We start from the raw sequence: 22,939 nt of genomic DNA, 5'->3' as shown, positions 1-22,939 counted from the left end.
GAGATCTGTTCACAGTATTGTTCAAAAATTAATGCACATGTGTACTGTCTGTCTTGCTCTTTATTTTTAGCAGTTTCCATGGTGCAGGAATCTGAAGCAGTAGCTGCAAGCAAGCCAACTATTGTAGAGCAGCCTCCATTGTCTTCTGTGTCAGTGAAGCGTCAAGTTGGCTGTTCCGAGGATTATTTGCTTTCTAAACTGCCCCTGGATGGCCAGGAGGTGCCATTTGTGGTCCCTCCGTTCAGAATGGCTTATGTACAGCCAAAGAACCTTCCTGGTATCTCGCATGCTGGAGGGATTAAAGGTAAAATACAGACAGTATTGCTGAAATTGTGGTTTAGCTTCTGCTGAACCTTGAATATTAAGTATTCCTACTGAAAAAGTGTTTGCAGAACTTTGCTGGAATCCTGGTCTTGTTTCAAAGGATCATAGATTATGCTGAGTTGGAAGGGACACACAAGGATCATCAAATCCAGCTCCTGGCCCTGCACAGGACACCCCATGAGTCACTCCATGTGCCTGAGAGCATTGTCCAAACACTTGAGCTCTGTCAGGCTTCTGCTGTGACCACGTCCCTGGGGAGAATGAGGAGCTTGTTTCTTTTCTCTCTGGACACCCAGAGAGGTTTTGGGAAGTATGTCATCCAACTATGAATCTCTGTGATGTTGTATGAATAAAACTGAATGGGATGATTGCACACCAGTGCTCCTATTCAAAAGTACTGGAAGATGCTTAAAAGAAATGGAATCTTTGAAAGAATTTATTGAATTTAGTGGAGACAAGGAAAGACCTAACATATTGCCAGTATCCATATCTCTCAAGTAAAAGGAGGAGGGTGTTCTGGCTTTCATGGTTAATATTCTGGTATGTTTTAACATACTAATACATTTTCCTTTTCAAATTTTGCCAGTAGATGGCAGGTGCTACTATCTGGCAGAATTTTTTGTCCCTATTATTTCCTGCTCCCTTTGCTGTTTTTTGGGAGGCCAGGGGGCACAGATCCCCTGTTATGAGGTTTCATATGATACTATTTCTTTTCTGCATCACAACAATCTTGTACTTCATCCTCTGTTACTCCCATACTCAAACTGCCAAAATGAGGTACGTGCAATTTAGACACAGTGGCATTTAAAAAGAATAGGATTCTGTCCCACTAATGTGAGTTACAGAGCATATGCTACTGTTAGGCTTTTAGTCCTGCCAGGAGATGCAGAGAATTAGCTAAGGGAAAATTTTGGCACAGAGACATACCCGATCAGTTGTTTTCTCTAGGACTGCTTTGCCTCAAGGACATGATAAGTTGGTGGCGTGTTCTTAGCCCCATGTGACTTTATTTCCTTTCTGAAGGTGAAAAGCCTGAGTAACTGAAAGAAGGCAATCATATGTTGCATAACAACTAATGCAGTACTACCTAACTTTTTTGTGTTTGTGGGGTTTTATTCCCACCCTTCCCTCTTCTTTTCCCTAGGTCCCTGCTGTTGCTTCTTTCCTGCTCTTGCAGAGCTGTTACCAAACTTCTTCCCCACCCACTGCTGCACGTACCACTGGCACCATGGCCAAGCTAAGTCAGTACAGACTGCATTCTGTGCCCCATCTTCTAGTGGGCTTCATTTGGCATGTCAGCAGCCATTAACAGGCAGCTGAAGAAGTAGAACATGTGAGGCTCCCTCATCTCTGAGCCTGATCTCCCCAGTTGCCTGCTGTTTCAGTAGCTAGTTCTTGTAAGTCTGTGGTTGGATATGCCATGGAAAAGCAGGACATGCTCCTGATTATCCCCTTTCTTACTGGATCTGGGTTTAGGCTCTGCCTTGCTTAGTCCAATCTCATCCTCAAGATACAGTACAGAGAAGTTCATCAAGGGCTCTGAGGCATGGATGTTCTCCAGAGAGAAGGAAGATGTGTCTAACAGCCTTTAGATGAATGTTTTCCTTGTTCATGCTGTTCTTACACAATCTTAACAGTCAGTGACTTGTCTACATTGAGAATTCTGCTTCCTGATAATTTGAGTGACCTGTTGTACAGAGTGGTCCTTTAGGCTACAAGCTGTTAGATCTTCTGGCAGGATGACCTGACTCTTGAGCAACTATTTTAAATTTTTGAACAAATATTTGAAAAGTGACTCTTATATCAAGTAGGCAACTTTCATTTCTCTTTCCAAATATAAATACTATTTTTTTTTAAGTACAGCTTTAAGCTGCATAAAGTTGTGCTTAAAAATGCAGTGTTTACTTTTAAGGGAGATTTACTAAATAGAGTGAAGTGTGCTGTTGTTCTTTTTTCTCATTAGCCAGAGCACCAGCATACTCAAAAAATGTATTCAGAGTCCTTTTTCCTTAGACTGTTATTAAATATCTGTAGAAGTCCAAGTGCTGCTCTCAGTTCCTCACCATTTTCTGTGCATGTCTGGCCATTTTCCTTTAGTGAAACAGGACATGCTCAGTGTTAGCTCTTGGCAACTTTCTGAAAGCAATTAAGTTCTGGCAGCCTTTCTCTTCAGTGCTCACTGCAGTGTGTCTCATGCTCTCACAGAAGTAAGCTCACAAGAAGTAGTGCTCCTGGTCTGGAACACCGGATTTTCCATCATCTGTAGCAATTCTTTGTGGCCTCACTTTTAGTGTTCATCCTGATTTACATCATGCTCAAGCCCATTTTGCTTGAGTTCTTGCTTTATCACTACCCATGTTCCATCTCAGTGTTTAAGTTTTTACTTTACTAACACATGCAGGTTGAAATCCAGAGAGGGGAAGAGAAGGAAGCAAATAGCAGAGTTTGGCAGAATCCAGGTCATGCCATTCTCTAATGTGCTGTTACATATGGCTTCTTTCAGTCCAGACAGTAAAGAACACTACAGCAGTGTTCCTCACTGTTTTGCTGACCGAGGCATACATGTTTTTCCTGAAATTATTATGAGCTGAGTAAAGGAGTGGGATTCAAGCAGTCTCAGATATGTCTACTTATCCCTCAGCCCACAATTCAGGTAATTTTGGACTAGTGATTTTATCATGGACAGACTTGCTATGGAAAGTAGATAAGGAGACTGCAGTCACAAGCTGCATTATCTTTCTGTACAAGATCTTCCTGAAGGTCTGGGGAACCATTAGTTCAGTAAGAACATGCTGGGGGTAGGTAACTAAATAATTTGGAGGTTTTCTATACACAGAGTGCTACTTTTCCTGTTAACTTCTGTCTTGCTGTCTGTCTTTGAAACCTTCTCTAACTACTTAGGCATTTACTGCAAAACCCCAAGAGAGGGTATGCATAGTTTTTTATGGCCAATTTAATTTCAGTGTTTGCTCACACACCGTGGAAACCTGACATAATGTGAATGTGTGTTTTCTTTTTCTTTTTTTTTCCCTTTTACCCAGAGTAGATAATACTGAAATATTTTGTCCTTTGCCCTGAAGGCACTCTGCCTGCCTTATGAAGCCAGGCAGCATGTGTTATGTCTGGAACTCTTGCATTTGCTGTTTGTTGTGCCTCACAGAGTCAGCCAGAGCCTCGTTTGGCGAGCGGAAGGCAGAGCTGCACGGCGTGTACCAGTGGCCCGGCTGTGACATCTACAACCCCTTCTATCTGGAGCATCGTGTCTCACCTGATCTCATCAGGCGCTGCCAAGCAAAAGCAGATAGCAGGAAATTGTATGGATCAGGTGAGGAGGATCACACCCTAGGTTCTCTGCCTTCCTCCCCTTTTCAGGGTTTATAGGTAAGAGGAATAAAAGCCATTAGTCTACAGAAGGCTTGTTTGGTTATCGCAGTTCTCAAGCTGGTCGGTGCGCTACAGACACTCCTTGGTTGGTGAATCAATCTGCAGAGCCAGCTCTGCTTAATTTTCAGCTGCACTGTTACTTTTTGTCTTTTAGGGGCTTAAGAAGGCTTGTATGCATCACACAAAGGTAGAGAAATCGGCAAAGTGAGATACTGTAGCTGCCTCTGCTCTAGATCAGGATGCAGTACTGGAGATTTCAGCTACTAGTAAGAAGAGCGAGGGAGATAGAAAAAGGAAGCCAGGCAGTATGTTGGGTAGGAGGAGTGCCTGAGGAGTACATATATGGGGAGAGGAGAAAGCACCGAAAAACCTTCAGGAGCGGATGATAAGAACAGGTGCAAAATGGGGCATGATGCTATATGCCAATTTTTTGTCATTTGCTTTTGAAGCTACAGCAATGTCCCCACTTCTGAGTGTGCAAGAATGAGGGAGGGCTGCGAGATAGTAAAAGTTTAGATAGGAAGTATTTGGCTACCTAGGTAAAAATTGTCTTCTGTGCTGTTCATTGGTGTATGTGTCCTCTAGTGAATGCTGTTCAGACTGAAGTAAATGACTAGCTGTTGCTTGTGATTGCTAAGGCAAATGCATTCAGAAAACTCCAACACTCCAGGAAAGGTACACGCTCTCCATGAAATTGGAAGCTCGCGTTTTTAAAGATGTTTTATTTAGAATGGTATAGCATTCTTACTTTCAGCTGGGGGAAAATGTCTCAGTCTGTGTTCTGTTTTAAAAGAATTCTGAATCACCATAGAGACTACATGAAAAGACTATTCCATACATTTTTTTTAAGAGAACAGAACACATGTAGAATTTTAGCAGCCTTTAACACATATGGTTTTACCAGGCTTTGTAAGCACCTGTGGTGGGAGCCAAATGGGTTTTATTAAACTGTCTTGAACATCTTCCCTTCAGTCCATCATCTCTTTTTCCATTTTTCCTCAAGCAAAGAGAACACTTGACTAGTTTAGTCTTAGTAAGTTTAAACATGTGAAATGTTTTTTAGAGTGTCTAGAGTACAGTTCTAAAATTTTTCCTCCAGAGTTTTTTGACAGCTGTTTCAGAATTTAGAACTCCATACATCTATAAACTATTAAAACAAAACTCTAAACCTAGTTTGTCACAGTGAGTGCTGTGATACTTTTCATGTGTGTGGGTTCAGAACTACAGAATGTATTTATTTGGAAGTTACAAAATTAAATTCTTGAATTTTAATGTGAACCCCCTTCTCTTCATCTTAAAAAAAAACTTCACGCAAACAAACTGAAAAGTAAATTCATTAATGATTTTCTGAAATTCTACTTATTATCGGTAAACAACATATGTTTTTTAATATTTTACAGACAGCTTTCTGTATAAAAATTGACATTTTTTCATTAGAAATTTAATTTTTTGAAAAAGACACCATCTCTTCACCCCTGCCCCATCCCCATCTTCCTGAAAAACATTATTAGATAACAGCAGATCATGCTGCCTTTAAACCATTTTGGTCATTTGTAATCTGTAAGATTGAACAGATTATTTCCAGCAGTTTGTGAAAGTTATTCTTAGTTAAGTTTTTTCCCTAGCAGTGGTGCTGATGTGATTTTTATTGTTCTTTTTGTCTTATTAGTTAGTGATTTAAGAGCCAGTGCTTTGGCTGGACCCCTCGATGTGAGCCGTTCGATGTTTGATCTGAGGAGCCCCCCTCACCGGTTCATCAAGGTGAGCTCCCCTTGGAGCCAGGGTTACCCTGGGAATTCAGCTTACTCAGTCTATCTGTTCCCACTGCATTTGTTTCCAGAGTAAACACTGGAGGGCATTGCACTGTACACTGGGAGGACTGGAGGGGAAATTTCAACATCTTGACCAACTTCAAGAGGCTTTTTCCTGGTGTCTCCTCTGACATTTGCTGTTCTGGCCCCAGAGGGGCTGTTGAGAAACCCAAGTAGGCTGTTAGGACAGGACAGACAGCATGTTCATCATCTTGTGGTTTCTCCCATCAGGTGAACAGTGGAACACTGGAAGATTCCACTGACACAAACCTCTGTGTTTATTCATTTCTTCTATAATAATCATGTCTTACATAGCAATGAAGTTGTGTATATATTCATGAGCAAGAAAAAAAATGTCTGCTGGTCCAATGGGTCCTCTATTAGCTCATTGCATCAAAATAGTAATTGCACGCTGCTGGATCAAGAAACTAGTAAGGAATCAGGCAATTATTTAAAATGGGAGTATTTAGTTTTCATCGTATCTTGTCTGATGGCATAATTTCTGGATTTTGCATCTGTTGCTCTGAATTGATTCCTTTTTTCCTGTCCCCAGAGATATGATTCAGTCTCCAGTGTACCTAGCAGTTCTTCTTCCAGGAAGGATTCGCAAGGCAGTAACAGGAGTCTGGGTAATGTTTTGTTTGTTTACCTTGTAATGAAATATTTCCCTTTGCACATGAAACATTAAGCTGTTTCTACTCGGCTGTTGATGTTTTTGTTCTTTTGGGGTTTTTTTGAGATGAATCTGACTGGGAGATCAGCTGGAGATGACTTGGCAATTTGAAATTAAGAGTTTTGGACTTGCACTGTCCTGTCGTTTGGAGACTGAGCAGATGAGACTGTGAGAAGTTCTCATGCTTTTGAGAAATTCATTCTTGGATTTACTACCCAAGTGTGCTAGGAAATCACAGACACCTTGTTAGGATGGAATGCAGCACCAGGTCCCAGGTCTAGTCCGTTTTCATGTATCGGTATTTTTCTGTGTGAGGTGCCTGAAATCCAATATCCATATTACACTGGTAATTAGATTAGAATATTGCATGCAAACCCAGTATCCTTATTTATGAAAGAATGCTTAAGAAGTGGAGATACAGAAAAATAAACCCTCAAAAACTAATCAAGTCCCCACAAAAGTCACCCTGCAATAAGTCAAAGTTTGACCCAGTCTCCTTCTAAAAGAAGACTGAGGCAATGACCCGGTTCCAGTCATGACAGAGAAATGCTGGTTATTAAATGGTTCTTCTGGCTTGGAGACAGCATAATAGTAAAATGTTTACTAGACTGGAATTGAAATTTGAGAAACAAGAGACCAATTTATAAACTTAACAGTGAAAGAAGGGAAGTGATAGGATATAAATGTGTTCTGGGTGTCTCACGAACATGTTTGGTTTTTTTCTTAATGTTGTTTGTATAACACAAGTTATTAAGTTCAGTAAAGATAACCCAGGCACATGGTGTGATTCTTGGTGTAGTCTTCTGTGCAGGGCCAGAAGTTGGACTTCTATGATCCTTTAAGGTCTCTTCCAACTCAGGATATTCTATGATTACATTATTCTATTCCATGAAATGTGGAGGCCTTTAGCCATGCAGAAGGTCAGATTACTGGACTTGGTGGATATTTTGTCCTTGAAAAGTCGGTGTTAAAATATTTCAAACTTATTTTGAGAGAAGTTTGTGAAGATAAGCAGTCCACTTACTAATGAGTTCCCTTATTTCTGGAGTGAACTTTTAAGGTACTGCATTACTTATAAAAATATTAATTGGCTTTCTTCCATAGATACCATTACATTATCAGGTGATGAACAAGACTTTGGAAGACTGAATGTGAAGTTGTGTTATGTTTCTTCTGTAGAACAGATTTGGATCACAGTTTTACATGTAAGCAAATATTAATAAGTCAGTTGTTTATTAAAATAATGACTATTCTACTATCCTTAGTGGTAATTGTCGTAAAATTTGTCTCTGTTACTTCAATAAATACTTTTAGGAAAAAATTAAATTATTTATAAGTGTTAATATAAACAAAGTTCAGTCAAATGTAATACTAGGCTTCAAAGCATCTTCCTCCCCTTTAATTTTTTTTTTTTTGTTGCAGTCTCTGTTCTGCTGCAGTCAATAAGAAGAAATAGCATATATTCCTGATGTTACTACACATATGTTAACATATGTTTAGGTTGTGAAGTGAGGAACTACTCAGCACATATTGGAAAGCTGAGCTGCTCATAAGCTGGTCCTGCTATGGACATTTACCTGTGAAAATTTGAAGGCAGTAAATGGGAGCAGCTGTGGAGGAACCATTTAAGTGACTTCTGTGATTCTATGACTTTAAATCTAACAGTTCCTTCAGGGCAGAACCCTAACAGAACTTTGAGGACATGTAGCTTCTTGAGGCTTTTTTGTCAGTCAATGTGATACTGTTATGGTGGTTGTATATACTTCCAGAACTGTGAATAATTTTCAGGCAGGGGAACTTTGAGTAGACAGAAACCTTGTAAGTACATCAAATGATAAATCTTGCATTGTCTAAACTGACTTTTTTCAATGTTGCAGTGCAAAGACCTGAGCTGGCCTTCTAGCTGTGGGGAAAATCCTCGTATCTGTGTCAAGGGAATTCTCACACTGCCCAAGCCAGTGCATTTCAAATCTTCTGTCAAAGAGGGCTGCAATGTAAGTAGAGGCATGCAAAATACTGATAAATATTTTTCCCCACAAAAAAATAAATGCGACAGGTAAATGGATTTTTAAAATAGACCAAGCATCCACTCCTGTGCCATATTTGCTGTGGTAACTGCCCAGGTGTATTTTACTTTTCCCAACTTCTCAAAATCCTATTAAAAGCCTTATTCCACTTCCTCCCCCTATATCCTGCCTTGCATTGTAGTCTTGCCCTCCTTCTCTCACAAGCTGGCAGGACAGATTTGCTCACAGGGCAGTGAACCATGAGCTGCTGGCTGTGGCACCTCCGTGGTGGGGACCAGAGGAAGGCTGGGCATACCTGTAGGTGCACACTCATCCCAGGGAAGGGAGCTGAGGTACTGCCTCTCATTTGGCAGGAGACAATTTCACACTTTGTCTCTACAGAAAATAGTAAAAATTGGTTATGTGAGACAAGATTCCTGATAGTGGCAGTAAAGGAATATTAAGGGGGTGAAAAGTAAAGCAGCATACATCTCCCATAATGTGAGCCAAAGGTGAAAGAAAACAAAATTAGCTGGAGAGACTGTAGCAAAAGGTTAGAGAATCTGTTATCACAATGTGTGTGCTGTTGTAAAGCTCCAGAAGAGATGGCCACAACTTGTTAGGTAGTGAAAAATAATCCAAAACTTCAGCCCAGCCAGGGTGTGACAACACAGGGGTGAGTGTGTGTGGACTTTGCACTAAAGCACACTTTTCCATGGCAACCTAAAGTGGCAGTCAGGAGCAATGACTATAGAGCCAGGATGCCTTGGTTTCTAGGTTTGGGCACAGTGGGATTCTCTTAAAATGATAATGTTACTCATCTGTTTTTCTTTCTAGGACATTGAATTTATGGAAACTTTTGTTTTTGCCATTAAACTGCAAAGCCTGCAGGCTGTCAGACTGGTATTTAAAATCCAGACACAGACTCCCAGGAAAAAAACGATTGGAGAATGTTCCTTGGCACTGCGGGAGCTGAGCTCACAGGAGTCCAATCATTGGCTGGATATATCTCCTCCTTCCAAAGCACCTGTAAGTGCCAATACTGTGAATGTATCTTCTTATCTCTCCTGGAAGGGATTGCTGGATATGAAAGTAAAATAATTCAGTAGTAAAAACTAGAGGGATTCTTTTTATTCCCCCCCCTTTACTCTACTTCCTTGGAGAAAGGCATTTTGATGGGGAAAAAATGCAGACTTTTGAACTCTGCACATAACTGTTCTGGTCATAAACTTGCAGATGTTTCTAGGAAAAGAGCTAGAGCAAGCTCTTCCACACCGTGGCTCACAGCTTGAGGGAGGGACATTCTGGGGAAATGTTCAGCAAAGAACACCGGGTAATTGTCTTTTCTGACCAAAAAAGCATCAGAAGATCCTTAGGACTCACAGCAAGAGCTCAGAGCAAATGGAATCTGCTTTTGTTATGGAAGAAAAGTGCTAAGATCTTCAGTGGCATGAAACTGCAGAGACAGCCATATATTTAATGTTCAGATTGCATGCTGTGAAGTAATAATTCAGACAGTTCATTTCCATTAGTGTAATAAGAAGCAGGTGGTTTTCACAGTGGGATTTCCTTTCCCCCTACCCTCACTTTGTTTGTTTCTTTTCTAGATTGTGTCTAGACATTTGTATTTTCACCAAATTAAACTTGAATTAGCAATTCAAAAGCAAATTTTATTTAAGTGTGTCTGAGTAATATGAATGATACTCTTGATTTCTAACATAAGTTACACTTGACATTTTTTAGTTCTAATGTGAATAACCATATTGCTTCAAAAGCAGTAAGATAAAGTGACAGAGGAAAATGGTATCCAAGAGCCCTCCAGACACTCTGGGATTCATGCCCTGTGAGGCAGGAAACCCTAACCTCTCTGCCAATAGAAAGCCAAAGCTCAGAGTCATCGAAGTGGCTTCCTCACAGGGTTACACAGAAATTTTGTGGCTGAGCTACAAAGAGAATTTGGGTCCCTTTGATGAACTGGGGCCTGACTTTTCTTTATCTAACCTGCTGCTCTCTTGCTTAGTGCATTTTGGTTCATTGAAGTGCATAAAACTTGAAGGCAACAAAGACTAGCAAGTCCATTTAAATGAAGGCTGTCAGGAAAAGTGGGTCTCCATTGACCTTTTCCTGCTGCTTTTACAGTGTTCTGAGGACATTACAGTGTGACAGGAGAGCAAAGAGGATGACTCAGTGCAACTTTGCCACTGGCACAAATTCTAAAAAAAAATCCAAGAATCAGACTGGAGATCTTGATACATACACTGTGTGTGTGGCAGTGGTGTATGTGTGTGGGCAAGTAAAACATGAGTACTTTCACAGCACAGGAAACTACACAGTACACAGTCACCCTAAGAACCCATGACATTAAGTGACAGGGCCTTCTATCAATGGAAACCATTGCTTATATCTCCATATTGCAAAATTCAAAAGTGTGGGAGGGCAACTCTGAAGGTTTTGTGTCAGTGGAGCTTACACTCTCTCTCACTTCCACACCCAGATTTAGTAAAGTTGCAAGGGCACATCTGGTTTCCCCTATATGTGTCTGCTCTTACCACTGCAGAATCTGTACCAGGTGAAAACTGAGGACCAGGTGATTTGGCCACTATCCCTGGCTGCAGCCCACGAGGGCCACACGTGGACCACACATAAGCAGCTCATCAGTGGAGCACGTGTAGTGCAGCTATGACAAGTGCAAGACGCATTTACTGTGCATCTGCGGGTTCTGTATGCAACACATGCTTATATTTCTGTCCAGGAAATCCCAGATAGAAATGTGGGAGCCCAACATATGACAAAATTCCTGTGTTCCCTGAGTTTATAAGCAACTTAATCCAGATGTTATGGCAACATTCTTCTGCTTGTAGGTGTGCCATGCAGAACTTCAAATAGGAACTTGTTTTCAAGCAATAAACAGGAGGATACAGTTACAGATTCTTGAAGCACAAAACCTTCCTGTTTCATCTACGCCACTGTCTTCAAGTAAGTCACATCAGCTGTTTCATGCCTCCTCTCTGAAAGCATTTATAACAGGTAAATTGCTGCTCAAATGGGTTGGCAATTCATAACATTCTTTACAAACCTCAGACTAAGACATTGTGTGGTAGATTTCCATTGCCAAGGCTTGTTTCCCCAGATGCCTTACTTGATTACATTTTGTTTGGTTTGAAGATGTGTGTTTATGTATTTTGGAAGATTTTTATCCCAGTATTAATCCTGACATACAAGAGCATGAGCTTGCACTTGCTGTTTGGATACTGTGTTAATCAGTCCAATATTACTGAACATATTCTGTTTATGTGACTGGTCAGGAAAGCTATTGTAGAGTTCTTTTGGCCAGACTTTTGAGAAATTGATGCAATTTGAAGCATACATATGGATCTTGTTGACTCCTTTTTGGGTGTGTTGTGAGTAACCCTTTGTGTGTTATGCCTTTTTCCTTTCCTTTTGTGCTAGATTTCTTTGTGAAAGTTGGAATGTTTAGTACAGAAGGGATCATCTATAAGAAGAAGACTCGCCTTCTGAAGTCCACTAATGGCCAAGTGAAGTGGGGAGAAACAATGGTTTTTCCAGTTAGCCAAGCAGAACAAGGAATTAGCTTTCTCATCAAGCTCTACAGCAGAAGTTCAGTGAGAAGAAAACACTTCCTAGGACAGGTTGGTTTCTGCTAAACAGCCTGATACCCTCTACTTAAAATCCAGTTCCACAGGTTTCTTGGTATGAATTTTAAAATACTTTAAATGAGGTGACATATAACCAAATAGTAAATTCTACTAAACTCTTCTATGTATAATCCAAGCAAAAATGGTGCTGGGCTCTTAAACATGCACTAGCATGAGAATGGGAGTTGGTACTTGATTTTTCTTTCAAAAAGAAATCCTAAAGTCAGTTTTGTGTGGAGTATTACTATGTGACAGATTCCTTCCAAGAGATATAGGATCTCCTGGTTGCCTTTAGCTTTCTAAAGAAAAACATAGCACCCACAGGAGCTCCATAAGCTACAAGGTCCTGTACTGTAGGACCTCTTTGAAAGCCTTTGTGTGATCATATTCATTTAACCACCATAAAACTTAGTAGTCTGGTCTCATTATTTTCTCAATCCTCTTCCCCTGCTTGTTCTAATTTACCATCATCCTGTACTTTCTGTCTCTCTTCTTCTTGATATAGTGAACCATAGTTGTTCGTAATGCTATGTGCTTTTCTTGACCCAGTTAAATGCCGTAGCAGAATTTTAATAAATGCATAAATTAATAATATAGACTTGATTTTGAGACCCCACTGTAACACCCCATGTCAGATGGAGGACTGCGCTGTCCTTAGGTACAAAAAATGGTTCTGTTCTATTCTGGTCATGTTTTTTGTGCCTGCTGAAGACATGCAGCTACAGGAGATGCTCATGTGCTATAAGATATAGAAATGATGTGCCAGCAAGAGCTATGTGAATTTCCTCCATTTTTTGTAGCCTCATGTTGCACATGTCCTATCTTCCTGTTGGTGGAATTAGATTTTAAATAGGAAAAGAAAAAAAAAATATTATTCTTAGCTGTACTGCCTTGGAGGGGAGGAAATAACTGAGTGTGATTTTGCAGTCATCTAGCAATATGTGAGGTAATCTCCATCTGATGAGTTACATTTCATTGTGAATTTTATTTTTAGGAGGAGGAAAACTTGTGCTCCTCAGAGGTTTTTTGGAAAAGGTTGTTTCAGCTCATGAAGGCAGACATTGCCACATAACACATGAAGACATAAAATATGGCTCAGGGAAAAATGTACTTTGAGCAATTGGCTGGGAAGCTGGAAAAAATGAATATAGCTGGATCTATTAACTTTGTTCTTCAGAGAATGGTGTTTAATTGGATGCTGTTCTAAGCAGACAATACTTAGATTAAGCTGCTTTTACAGGCATGTCTTTAATCACGAGCAAGATGTACATTGAATCTCTGTGGATGAAACATCAGCTGTCTATGGTATTCTGGAAGACATTATTCTCACTTCTTGAGGACTCATGCCCCAGCACTATAGGCTAAATGTACTTCATGGTCAAGGTTTCTCAGAAGTCTTAAAAGGACTCGTTCTTGGAAGACTTGAGGAAATAGAGTCCTGTAAATAATGTTACCTACTTGCAGAAGCAGCATTCTTTTGGCAGTGGAGGCTGGTGATAATGTTAAGGGGGAAATTTTCCTACTTGTACTTCATTTCCTCATTTAATGGCCACCATCCGCTAACCGAATACCGAGAAGAGACGGACTCTTACTACGTGACTATGTGTGGTATGGGCATGTTAGTAACCTCTGTGGAATGCAGGTTTGGCCCTGGCTGTGGGAGTGTGCAGTTGGAAATGCTCATGAAAGTGCTGGACAGCTCGTGCCGGTTGCTGCCTGGCCTGGAGCCAGCTGTGTCTGACACACAGAGCCGCCACTGCCCGGGGTGACCCCAGCATGAGCATTTGAATACAGCAAGGAATGCTCCACTTAAAACATCTTATTAAGTACTGAAATATTATTATGTACTGGGTTCTCTAAACTATTTTAGAGGCTAAATTTAAACACAGACTCCAGCTGAAAGCCAAAATGTTAGTACTAGCAGAGCTGTATTTGTTGCTGTTATCCTTTGGTCACAGTCTATACATTTTATCTTGTCCTACACTTCCATGGTATTTATTTGGAACTAGTAAATGCTGGGCTTTGTTATATCAGGTAAACTAATTCTTTTTTTTCCTTAATGCAGATCTGGTTAAGTTCTGATAGCAGCAACAGTGAAGCAGTAGAGCAGTGGAAAGATACCATTGCAAATCCTGAAAAAGTTGTTGTTAAATGGTACAGCATTGGCCCATCTTGAAGACTGGAGATGAAATTCAGAACTGATTTTTCTACAGAAATTAATATGCTGTCTAAAATAGTATAAATTCAAAATAAATATATTGTCTATGCAAGTTCTTCAGAAGTTCTCCTCTGCATAATGTCTCTGTGGAAACAGAAAATTCAGTTTCACCAAGAGAAATACTGGCTAAATACTACTAAAAAGAAGACTTCAGAACTGGAAAAAGTGCTTATTGGATTTCACAAAATCCATCTTGAAAAAAAGATATTTGCCCCTTTTGGATTTCATAAAAGCACAGAAATTCAGTTTTGGAGAGAAGCAGCTTAAATCAACTCTGTTTCACTAGCCACTGACATCATGCTCATCTGCAGTGTTGTCTTTGGCAGACTCCAAACCAGGGAATGGGTCATGTCAGTGGCTTGATTCTGGGTACCTGTGAGCATCTGGGCTTGTTGACACCATTTGATCAGAATAAGATGTGCCTGAGCAAGGGGGGAAGCTGTGGCAGCAGGAGAAGGCATAAAGGGAAGTACACAATAAGGCAGCACCCATAAGCTTTTCTGATCTCCATTTTGGATGAAGGGTTGTTCAGAAGGCTGTAGCTTGAGCTTGCCTCCATCCTTTTCTCAAAACCGGGAGATGGAAAGATAAAAAGTTCCTCTGCTTTAGTGATCTTTACAAGAGGGGCCCTCCAGACTTGCTCTGTTTGGGTAAATTCTGGCTGGAATCAATGGAATAGTACAAAGAGGCAATGACCCTGCCTAGGATCAGAGCCAGTATTTGTAGATTGCTTTCTTATATAGAATACTTATATGTAAACCACTTCCTATCTAGTCAACACGCTCTGGCATTTGCTTACATTGCCAAGACACAGGCTATCATGTACAAAGGAGTAAGCAAAAATGTACTGACTTATGTGCTTTTTGATATTAATTAAAATGCAGCACTGTAAGGGATTCAGATTTTTTAAAGGATGGGCTGCTACTGCAGAAGTATTTGTTACATGCCTAGGATGCTAAAAAATTGTGTGGGAGTATATTTTTATTATTTGTTTCAGTAAGAAGAAATTAACATTTTTTATTGCAAATTGTATTTTTCCAACAAAATCCTAAGATTATATTTTCTTCTAGTTGCCATATTTTCAGGTGTTTATTCACAGTTATTTTTAAGGGGGGAAATACCAAGTATATAATTGATAATGTATAAATCTAAAAGCATGGATCTGTTAGCACTACTTCAACTACCTGATTAAAAAATACGTATTTAATTGACTCCACTGCTTACTGTTGGCTGTCTGGACTGTACAAATATGTATGTTGGTATAGATGTTGAATAAATCTACCTTTCTTTATAACTTGGATCTAATCCCACCATCTGACACGAACTAGAGTGGCAGTGAGAGCACTCACTAGTCAGAGGAACATGGGGAGCAGAGAAAATGCTGTAACAGGAAAGCACATGCTCTTCAAGCATACAGCTCAGAGCATCTTTACTTCAAGTTTTTTGTCTTTGAGTGTCAGGAAAAAATGGAATTGCTTACAATTATTTTTTTTCATCAGCTGATAATTGCAACGTTGGAAACTTCAACCATCCACTTTGTTGTTGTTGAAATTTAATATTTTCAAAACAGAAGGATTTTTACAAACTTGTACATACTCTGCTTTTCAACCAGTCATTATAAAAGAACTGAAAAAAGGTTTTGCATGTTACTTGGAGAACAAATATTGGTTCTAGCTCTTACTCTTTGCAAAGCTTCCCGTAGGCCCAGAGGATCTTGACTGACACTGATAATTTCCAGCCAGTTAAAACAGTCAGGAGGAGCCTGGCCTGCTGGGAAAATGAAAAAAGGAAGTGGGGCTGAACTGATATTTTTGAACTGATATTCTTTATTTGAATACAGGGATCTTTTTTATTCATTGTGGCTGAACATTTTATTCATTGTGGCAATAAACAAAAGTGCAAACTAACTGTTTCCTGATGCAGAATGCTGTTCTGTTTAAAACGGAGGACAGGGAATATCCCAGTGTTTTGTAGACTTCAATTACCACAGCAGTGGTTCTACAGAGTTTGCAACTCAGTGGATGCTGTATAAAATGGATTTCTGGGACTGTTTTAGGACACTTAGCCTTCTAAAGGGTTACTAGTCTGGGTTGGTTTTTTTTTTTTTGTTATGATAATATTTAATCTATATGTTCATAATAAAATCTATGAACAGCAAATATTCCTTATCCCCCAATTGTTTATACTAATGTTTAGCAGCATCTCAAAGTGAAGTTCAATTCCTACTTTTTTCTCTGACAAAATGCCAGCTAACAAACACAGTTCTGTGTAGTGCTGTCTGTGGGGGAGTTAACTGCTGACACACAGAGGAGATCCATAAAGCTTCTCCATGCAAGGTGCACCCAGGTACTGCAGCACTCTGAAGAGCTGCTCTGAGGCATTGCCTCATCCTGTGCTCATTCCCAGGCTGTGGCATGTTCTGCATTTGTGTCCCTTCATCTAAGGATTCAATGAGTTAACAGCTGACAAGCAAGAAGAAGGGAAAAACGTGTGTCCTGGGACACTCTTCTGTTGGTCACAGCTGTCTGTTGTCCCTCTAAAGCATCCTCAGCCAGTATTTTGATGGTTACATCCAAGTTTACTGTCATTGAAAATACTGTTAAAGCTATTTTGCCAGTTCACTTTATTTGTAGATAGAAGGCACACGTGGTTCATAGCTGGATTTGCTCTTGCTTCTAGTCAGTGACTCAGCCAGTTTCCTAATCTGAAGCAATTCTTATTAAAGCAGCAGAGGTTCAGAGATGCACCAGTTTTATTGTGGTCAGCTCCCAAATGGACGTGGATGAACTGGAAGAACAATTATGATCTTATATTAAATATTATTCATACAGAGATCTGTGCCTGCATAGTTAGAAACCAACCACAGACTAAACTTGATCAGATTTTCCAAAAAGTGTATGTATAATTTCACTGGTTAATCAAACAATCCTGTTTTATTTATTTATAACTAATAGCATTCTGTATGTAAACAAGGTTAACCAATTTATTTTTCAAGTTTTTATGTCTCAGTGACACACCATGGCATCCTTTTTAAGGAAAAAAATGTGAGATTCTACCACAGAAGATGAGTGGGTGTAACAGTTTGTAACCACATTATCATACAACACTACGTGGAAAATAATTGTATTTGAGCATCTGATCTTATGTGATCACAACATAAATAGAGCCATGATGTTAAATCCGTTAGGCATCACTGGTTTTTCCTTTTGTTGGCAGAACATCTGTATAAAACAAAAGGTGATTTTGTAAGCATTCAATTAAGTACATATGCACTTTGACTCCAAAATTGTTTGCCTGATGAAAGTTCCCTTTAGAGTTATGAGTTGATTTTGCAGCCAAAACATAAGCTTGTCTAGAAGTTTGGGGCAGGGTTGTCCCACATCTTATTTTCATCTTGCCAACATATATATGACATGGCTGCATAGTTGTGGAATATACCCTCGTTGTTTTTCCAGCTTCTGCTGCAAAATTACATCACCATGTAAATACAGCCCTGTACATGATCTCATGCTTGGTGCATGGAAAAAGTCATCACTAAAATCAGCACCATGTTTCACAAACACTGCTCCAGCACATGTACATTCTTTTCTCCAGCCTGCACTGAGGAACAGGCCATTGGCTCTCAGTCCATGGCAGAACTCCCGCTGTGCTCAGCAGAAGCAACCAGTCTTCAAAGCTGGTTTAGTGATGGAATGATTTATCTAACAAAAGGTTACATACTGCTTTTTTTTTTAATCTGTTTTTAAAATGGACAAAAATCTCTTCACACTGATGTTTCTGTAGAAAATGAATTTCATTAAAGTAGATCTGTATATCCTAATGTAAAGCAATTCTTCCCATAGATTTCAGAGTATTTCAAATAAATCCTCTGTGCTCTGTGCTTATTCTTCCCCCATATTTGACTGTAGGCTGCTCTTCTCCCTCAGCATAAACAAGTTTGTTAACAAGTCTGCTTTTTGCAATTAACTTTCTGCATTTCTAGTAATGTTTCCCCCTTCTTTACCTAGTACTGGGACCAGTATTATACATGTAATTTGCTGTTTAAAGAACTAGCTATATGTAGAATGCTTTCATTCTAGGGCTTGGCTTCTGTCTGATGCTCTTCATGTCTGAGCTACCTCTGTTCACAGCTTCAATGTTACGATTCTTTTGGTGCTCCCCAAATTTCTGTGTTGTCTATTTCCATTGAATATAACAGGACAAATTAGTTGTAATTTTTCATGTGTACCTGGGTGTCTTCATTTGCCTTTTTCCTCCTCCAAAAATTACCTTAGGAAATCATGTGTGATGAGAAGGAGCAAACTGTTTGTGCTTCTGACCTTTGAGGACAGTAGTGTTGTTTGACTGCCACTGCAGAGCTTTGAGACAGAGGAAGGCTCCAGCAAGAGTCATAAAAAGCCGCACCTCTTGGTGGAGCGTAGCCTGTACACCCTTCATGCATGATCTGGGAAACCCTCATTAGCCTGGGGACTGGGATCCTTTGTCAGATGCAAATTGTATTTTTTATCCTTGTCTTGCAAAATTTTCTGGAGCTATGGAGTGGCTAAATGGAGACATTTTCCATAGGAAGAATGATATGGTTTACATATTTCTGTGAAGCAGAAAACTGACTAAAAGATCTTGGAGGCCTTTAAAAAAAACAGTCATAGGAATGTACTTAGTTTGAATACATCCAAGCTTTGTCACTTGTCATAGGAGAGGAGTGGATTCTTGCTTTGTGGAACGCTGCAGAAGAACAGGGCATATACACCCCAAAACAAGGCTGGCTTTCCGCTGCACTGGTATCATTAGTCCTTTCAACACAGAGGTAGAACTATATATGCTTAGCTGTCTCTTTTCCTGCAGTAAGAGGAAGTTGGGTTGGGAATTCTTGAAAGAGAGGTAGTGAAGGAGGTAAAATAAAAGCAGTGCTTTTGTTTTGAAAAACATTGCTTTTCAAAGCAATGTAACATGCTGTAACTATTGACAAAGCTTTTATTTGACATAGCTAAAGGTAGATGCTTACGCATTTAGGTATTTGCTCAGGTTCTACCAACACTTCCTTGCATGAGACTGGATTCATCCTCTCTATTTATATAGGGCTTCATTCTGCTGTGTTCATTGACCTTTGAGCTCTACACCTAATTATGCCTGATTTCCTATGAATCTATCCCTTGTGGCTGACTGAGTTTGCTGTCAAAGGGGGTCGACTTCTGCCATCTTTTTGCAGCACATCACATAATTACAGAGTTTCTGTCTCTCATGGATTCTCACCTTTCTAATAAGAGGTGAGCCTATGGCAGTTATTCTTTCACCTGGGAAACTGTGAACTGGCTCTCCCTTTTCTACCTGAATGTTCAAGACAGACTTATCTGTGACATCCCTGCTATCAGTCAAATTTGGCTGTGATAAATAATGGGCTCAAAAATTATTGTGGACCTTGGAAGAGAAATGAGTGAAATCAAGCTCTGCTGCTTCAGGACCCTGGGGCTTAGCTGTGTTTTCCTCTGTTCTGCCACAGGCCAGAGAAGCTTTTCAGAGCAGTGCTGATCATGATTCCAGCAATACAAGTTCTCAAGGCAGCTCAAGCAGTCTCTCTAAAGATAAATTTCTTAAAGCATGGACATTTTCTTGAAACATGTCCCTCTGTGTGAACAGATCAAAGCACTCTTACGAGCACATGAGCCATGCCAACTGCATCAACACTCCAGCAGAATTTTTGGCAGTACAAGCCACAAATCCAGTATCTGTGCAAAACTATTAACTATGGTCTCAGGATGGTACTTACCTTTTTTTTTTTAACATTAATATATTGCCTGCTCAAGAATCTTCATTCTGAAGCACAAAGTACCAGTTTTACCCTCTGAAAATGTGTGCTGTGCCCATTTGTGCTTTCAGTATCCACCTCCAGAAATTACTGTGCTATAGTTTTGTCCTCACCATCTCCTTCCTGTAAATTACAACAGCAGGCTAATTTTTTTAATATTACAGCTGGCAGGAGATGTTTCAATATTTTAAGGTTGTATGTAATTTGAGAGGTCTGCAATCACCTTGGATAAACACAAATTAAGCAATTAACCTCAGCACACTGGAATATTATCCCTGACATGATTGCACACTCAAAATTGAATGGACTACAAAGAATCAGTGTGATCATATCATACCCCAGTGGCTGTGTGGTACCAAAATGTGCCTTCCTTTCTGTCTGATAGTTGGCTGAATATGTGGTGTCTCCATACAAATGTAATACTGTGCTCCCTTTGCACTTCAGATTGTCTTGCACCTTCTGCCTACCCTTACCAGAAAGGCCTGCTGTGGAAGTTTCAGCTAGAAAATATCTGCTTTTATTTTTCAAATGGCCCAGCAATATTTTACTATCTCTACAAAATACTGAAGCAAAAAGAATGTTCTCAGATACAACCTGAGTATCTTGAAAGTTTGATTATTACTGAACCTGAATGAGAAGGTGGTTTTCTTTACTTCTTTGGTCTGCTGTCCTGCAGAAGAGTCTTTAAAAAACAGTTCTTTCCAGCAGTTCAAAAATTATATATGGGAAGTTTTCGTGACATCAAAATTCTATCTCTTTTTGACTGGCTTTTTAATCCTTTCATGGTAGTTTGGCAGTATTCAGAAATAAGACTGACCAAAAGTTAATTTTGCAAAGGGAGTGTGATGCACTCATGTCACCACTTTTGAGGAAATAACCTTGTGCAATTCACCCATTGGGCAGATATTTATTTCTGATACAGTAATGGTCCACATGGTAAATATAATGGTAGTATTACCATAAAGTACAACTTTTAGCAAACATAGCTTCTCCACTTTTTAATCCACTAATTCCCTATTGTCTGTTCTGTCTCACAAACATTGCTCTGTATAAGCTTTCCATTACATCAGGTTTGAACAAAAAGCTAAAACAAAGGTTCATTGACTTCCTCAGTCAGGGGCCTCATCACACTTTCCTTGAGCACCTTTCTTTACAAGGGGTGGGTCAAGTACACACGGGGTTCCTTGTTGGGCCATCAGCCAGAAATATGAGTTTATAAAGTACTATTGAAGAAGTGTAGTAAGTGTTGCTTCCTGATCTCATTTTGGAAGCTCTTCTAGTGATCTTCACTGCCCAAGTCCACTTTCATCATTGTAGTTATTAACAGTGACTTTAAATGAAACAAGATGAAGATGCCTGCAATAAAATCATGGTGGTATATGACCAGCGTGGAATTTGTTCCAGTTACCTCTCCTGAAACAAATGGGACCATACTGAAAACAGTAAAAATGCTTTAAATTTGAAGGGTTTTTTAATTTTAAGTGTCATCCCATGGTACCATCAGTTTCTTTTTCACTTGGAATCTGGAATCTAATGTTTCTGTCTATGGGGATGGCAAGGATTTGGTCAGAGAGAGCAGCTATGCTAATAATTTGGAACAGAACACAGGCAGCAAAAAACATAGTCTGTTCTTGGTTCTAAGCTGAATTTGCCTTAACTTGGTGAACTGTTGGCTGCTTTGAACTTGAGTATGTTTTGACTAGTTAACAAGTAAAATGTAATTTTAAAGCTCCCACATTCTGTATTGATGGGACACGTGCATAGGGAAAAGTTTAAGAAGGGAACTTTTGCTTATGTATCTGTAATGCACAGTTGGAAACCCGAGCAGCACCACCAGAGACTTTTACAGTTAATTTATTTGCATTTCAGTCCCAACCTATCTACATTATAGTACAGTCTGTATCATAATCCAGATGAAATTGAATAAGCACATCCTGAATTTCAAAGCCCTTCTGTATCCAGTCAGATTTGTTAAGAGTTTGACGCACAAGCAGATTTGCTGATTCCCGAACATGTTCAGGTATAACAGGACCGGGCCTACCATCATGTCTCATGTTGATTTTCTGATTATGATATTTTATTACACTTCATTTATACATTGAAACAATTTCTTTTTTTTTTTTTTCCTATGGAGCTTCCTGTTGGCAACATGCCACTATGTGAATGGCATATAGCTTTGACTCCTTTTGTAGTATCGTGTGGTCTAATGCCAACTTTTTGTTTTAAAAGGGTGTGAAAGGATTTGGTCTATAAGAAAATGATGCTAAGCATTAGCTGTGACATCATTTGAGTACCTGCCTCATGCACAACCCCAGATACTCTCAGAGATACAAAGTAGAACAGATTTTTTTAATCAATTTCAGCAAGAATTCTGCTATAAAATCCTTTCTGTCTTTAGTTTCTAGCTTAAGTAAAAGTTTTGTTCTTGTTCATAATCAAATTTTAGCTCATACCAAATACCTAGCTACTATAAATGTATGCTCTGGACAAAGGCCAACTATGATAACCATACTTGGCCTTTGTAAGTGTCAAATTAATTTCCAAAGCCGTTTAATGTGGTTATCAGTTTCCCATTTCCATTTGTTATGCAGTGTTACTAGGTGCTCTTATAACACCTGTGCTACAACCTCTGCTCAGCTGATTTTGTGAGTTTTCCTCTGGGCATGGAAAGCTTTTAAAATGCATAGGTTGTATTAGCAATAAAAACATCACAACAGAAATAATTAATAGATATTTTTATAGATGAAAATGAATATGCTAGATGATCTAGCTTATTTTCAAATTACTTAGACCTTCTTCCTTGGAATGAGTATTAATTTAAATTAGAAAAACAATGGCCATAAATGGTTCCAAGATTTGTATGTAAAGCTCTGCATGAAAAATGGAACAGAATTAAGTGACTTAATTGAGTACTTATTGTCATGTTCTCTTCATAAGATGCTTTCTAGTGGAACAGACAAAACACAATATTATTATTATTTAGCTCCGCTGCTAATTTTTTGTAAAAAGTTTAGGTCTGTAGGTAAGGTCTTAGGCCCTTAGAAACCAATGGAGTTACTTT

The 22,939-nt window shown here is 39.4% G+C and overlaps 1 protein-coding gene across 1 annotated transcript in view; it reads left to right on the top strand.

Annotated features, from left to right (window-relative positions):
- The window catches only part of TC2N (tandem C2 domains, nuclear), a 28,488-nt gene extending 14,437 nt beyond the window's left edge, over nucleotides 1-14,051 (top strand). The window contains exons 4-13 of the mRNA XM_031066299.1: nucleotides 71-304; nucleotides 3,485-3,649; nucleotides 5,378-5,469; nucleotides 6,073-6,148; nucleotides 7,297-7,397; nucleotides 8,070-8,186; nucleotides 9,036-9,227; nucleotides 11,060-11,174; nucleotides 11,649-11,848; nucleotides 13,920-14,051. Of these exons, the coding sequence (XP_030922159.1) occupies nucleotides 71-304; nucleotides 3,485-3,649; nucleotides 5,378-5,469; nucleotides 6,073-6,148; nucleotides 7,297-7,397; nucleotides 8,070-8,186; nucleotides 9,036-9,227; nucleotides 11,060-11,174; nucleotides 11,649-11,848; nucleotides 13,920-14,030 (1,403 nt within the window). The 3' untranslated portion in view covers nucleotides 14,031-14,051. The remainder of the gene's footprint in view (nucleotides 1-70; nucleotides 305-3,484; nucleotides 3,650-5,377; nucleotides 5,470-6,072; nucleotides 6,149-7,296; nucleotides 7,398-8,069; nucleotides 8,187-9,035; nucleotides 9,228-11,059; nucleotides 11,175-11,648; nucleotides 11,849-13,919) is intronic.
- Nucleotides 14,052-22,939: the final 8,888 nt, after the last annotated feature.

The sequence above is a fragment of the Geospiza fortis genome, unplaced genomic scaffold (genome assembly GCF_000277835.1).
Source record: "Geospiza fortis unplaced genomic scaffold, GeoFor_1.0 scaffold23, whole genome shotgun sequence".
Lineage (NCBI taxonomy): Eukaryota > Metazoa > Chordata > Aves > Passeriformes > Thraupidae > Geospiza > Geospiza fortis.
This window is presented reverse-complemented; position numbering and strand designations above follow the sequence as displayed.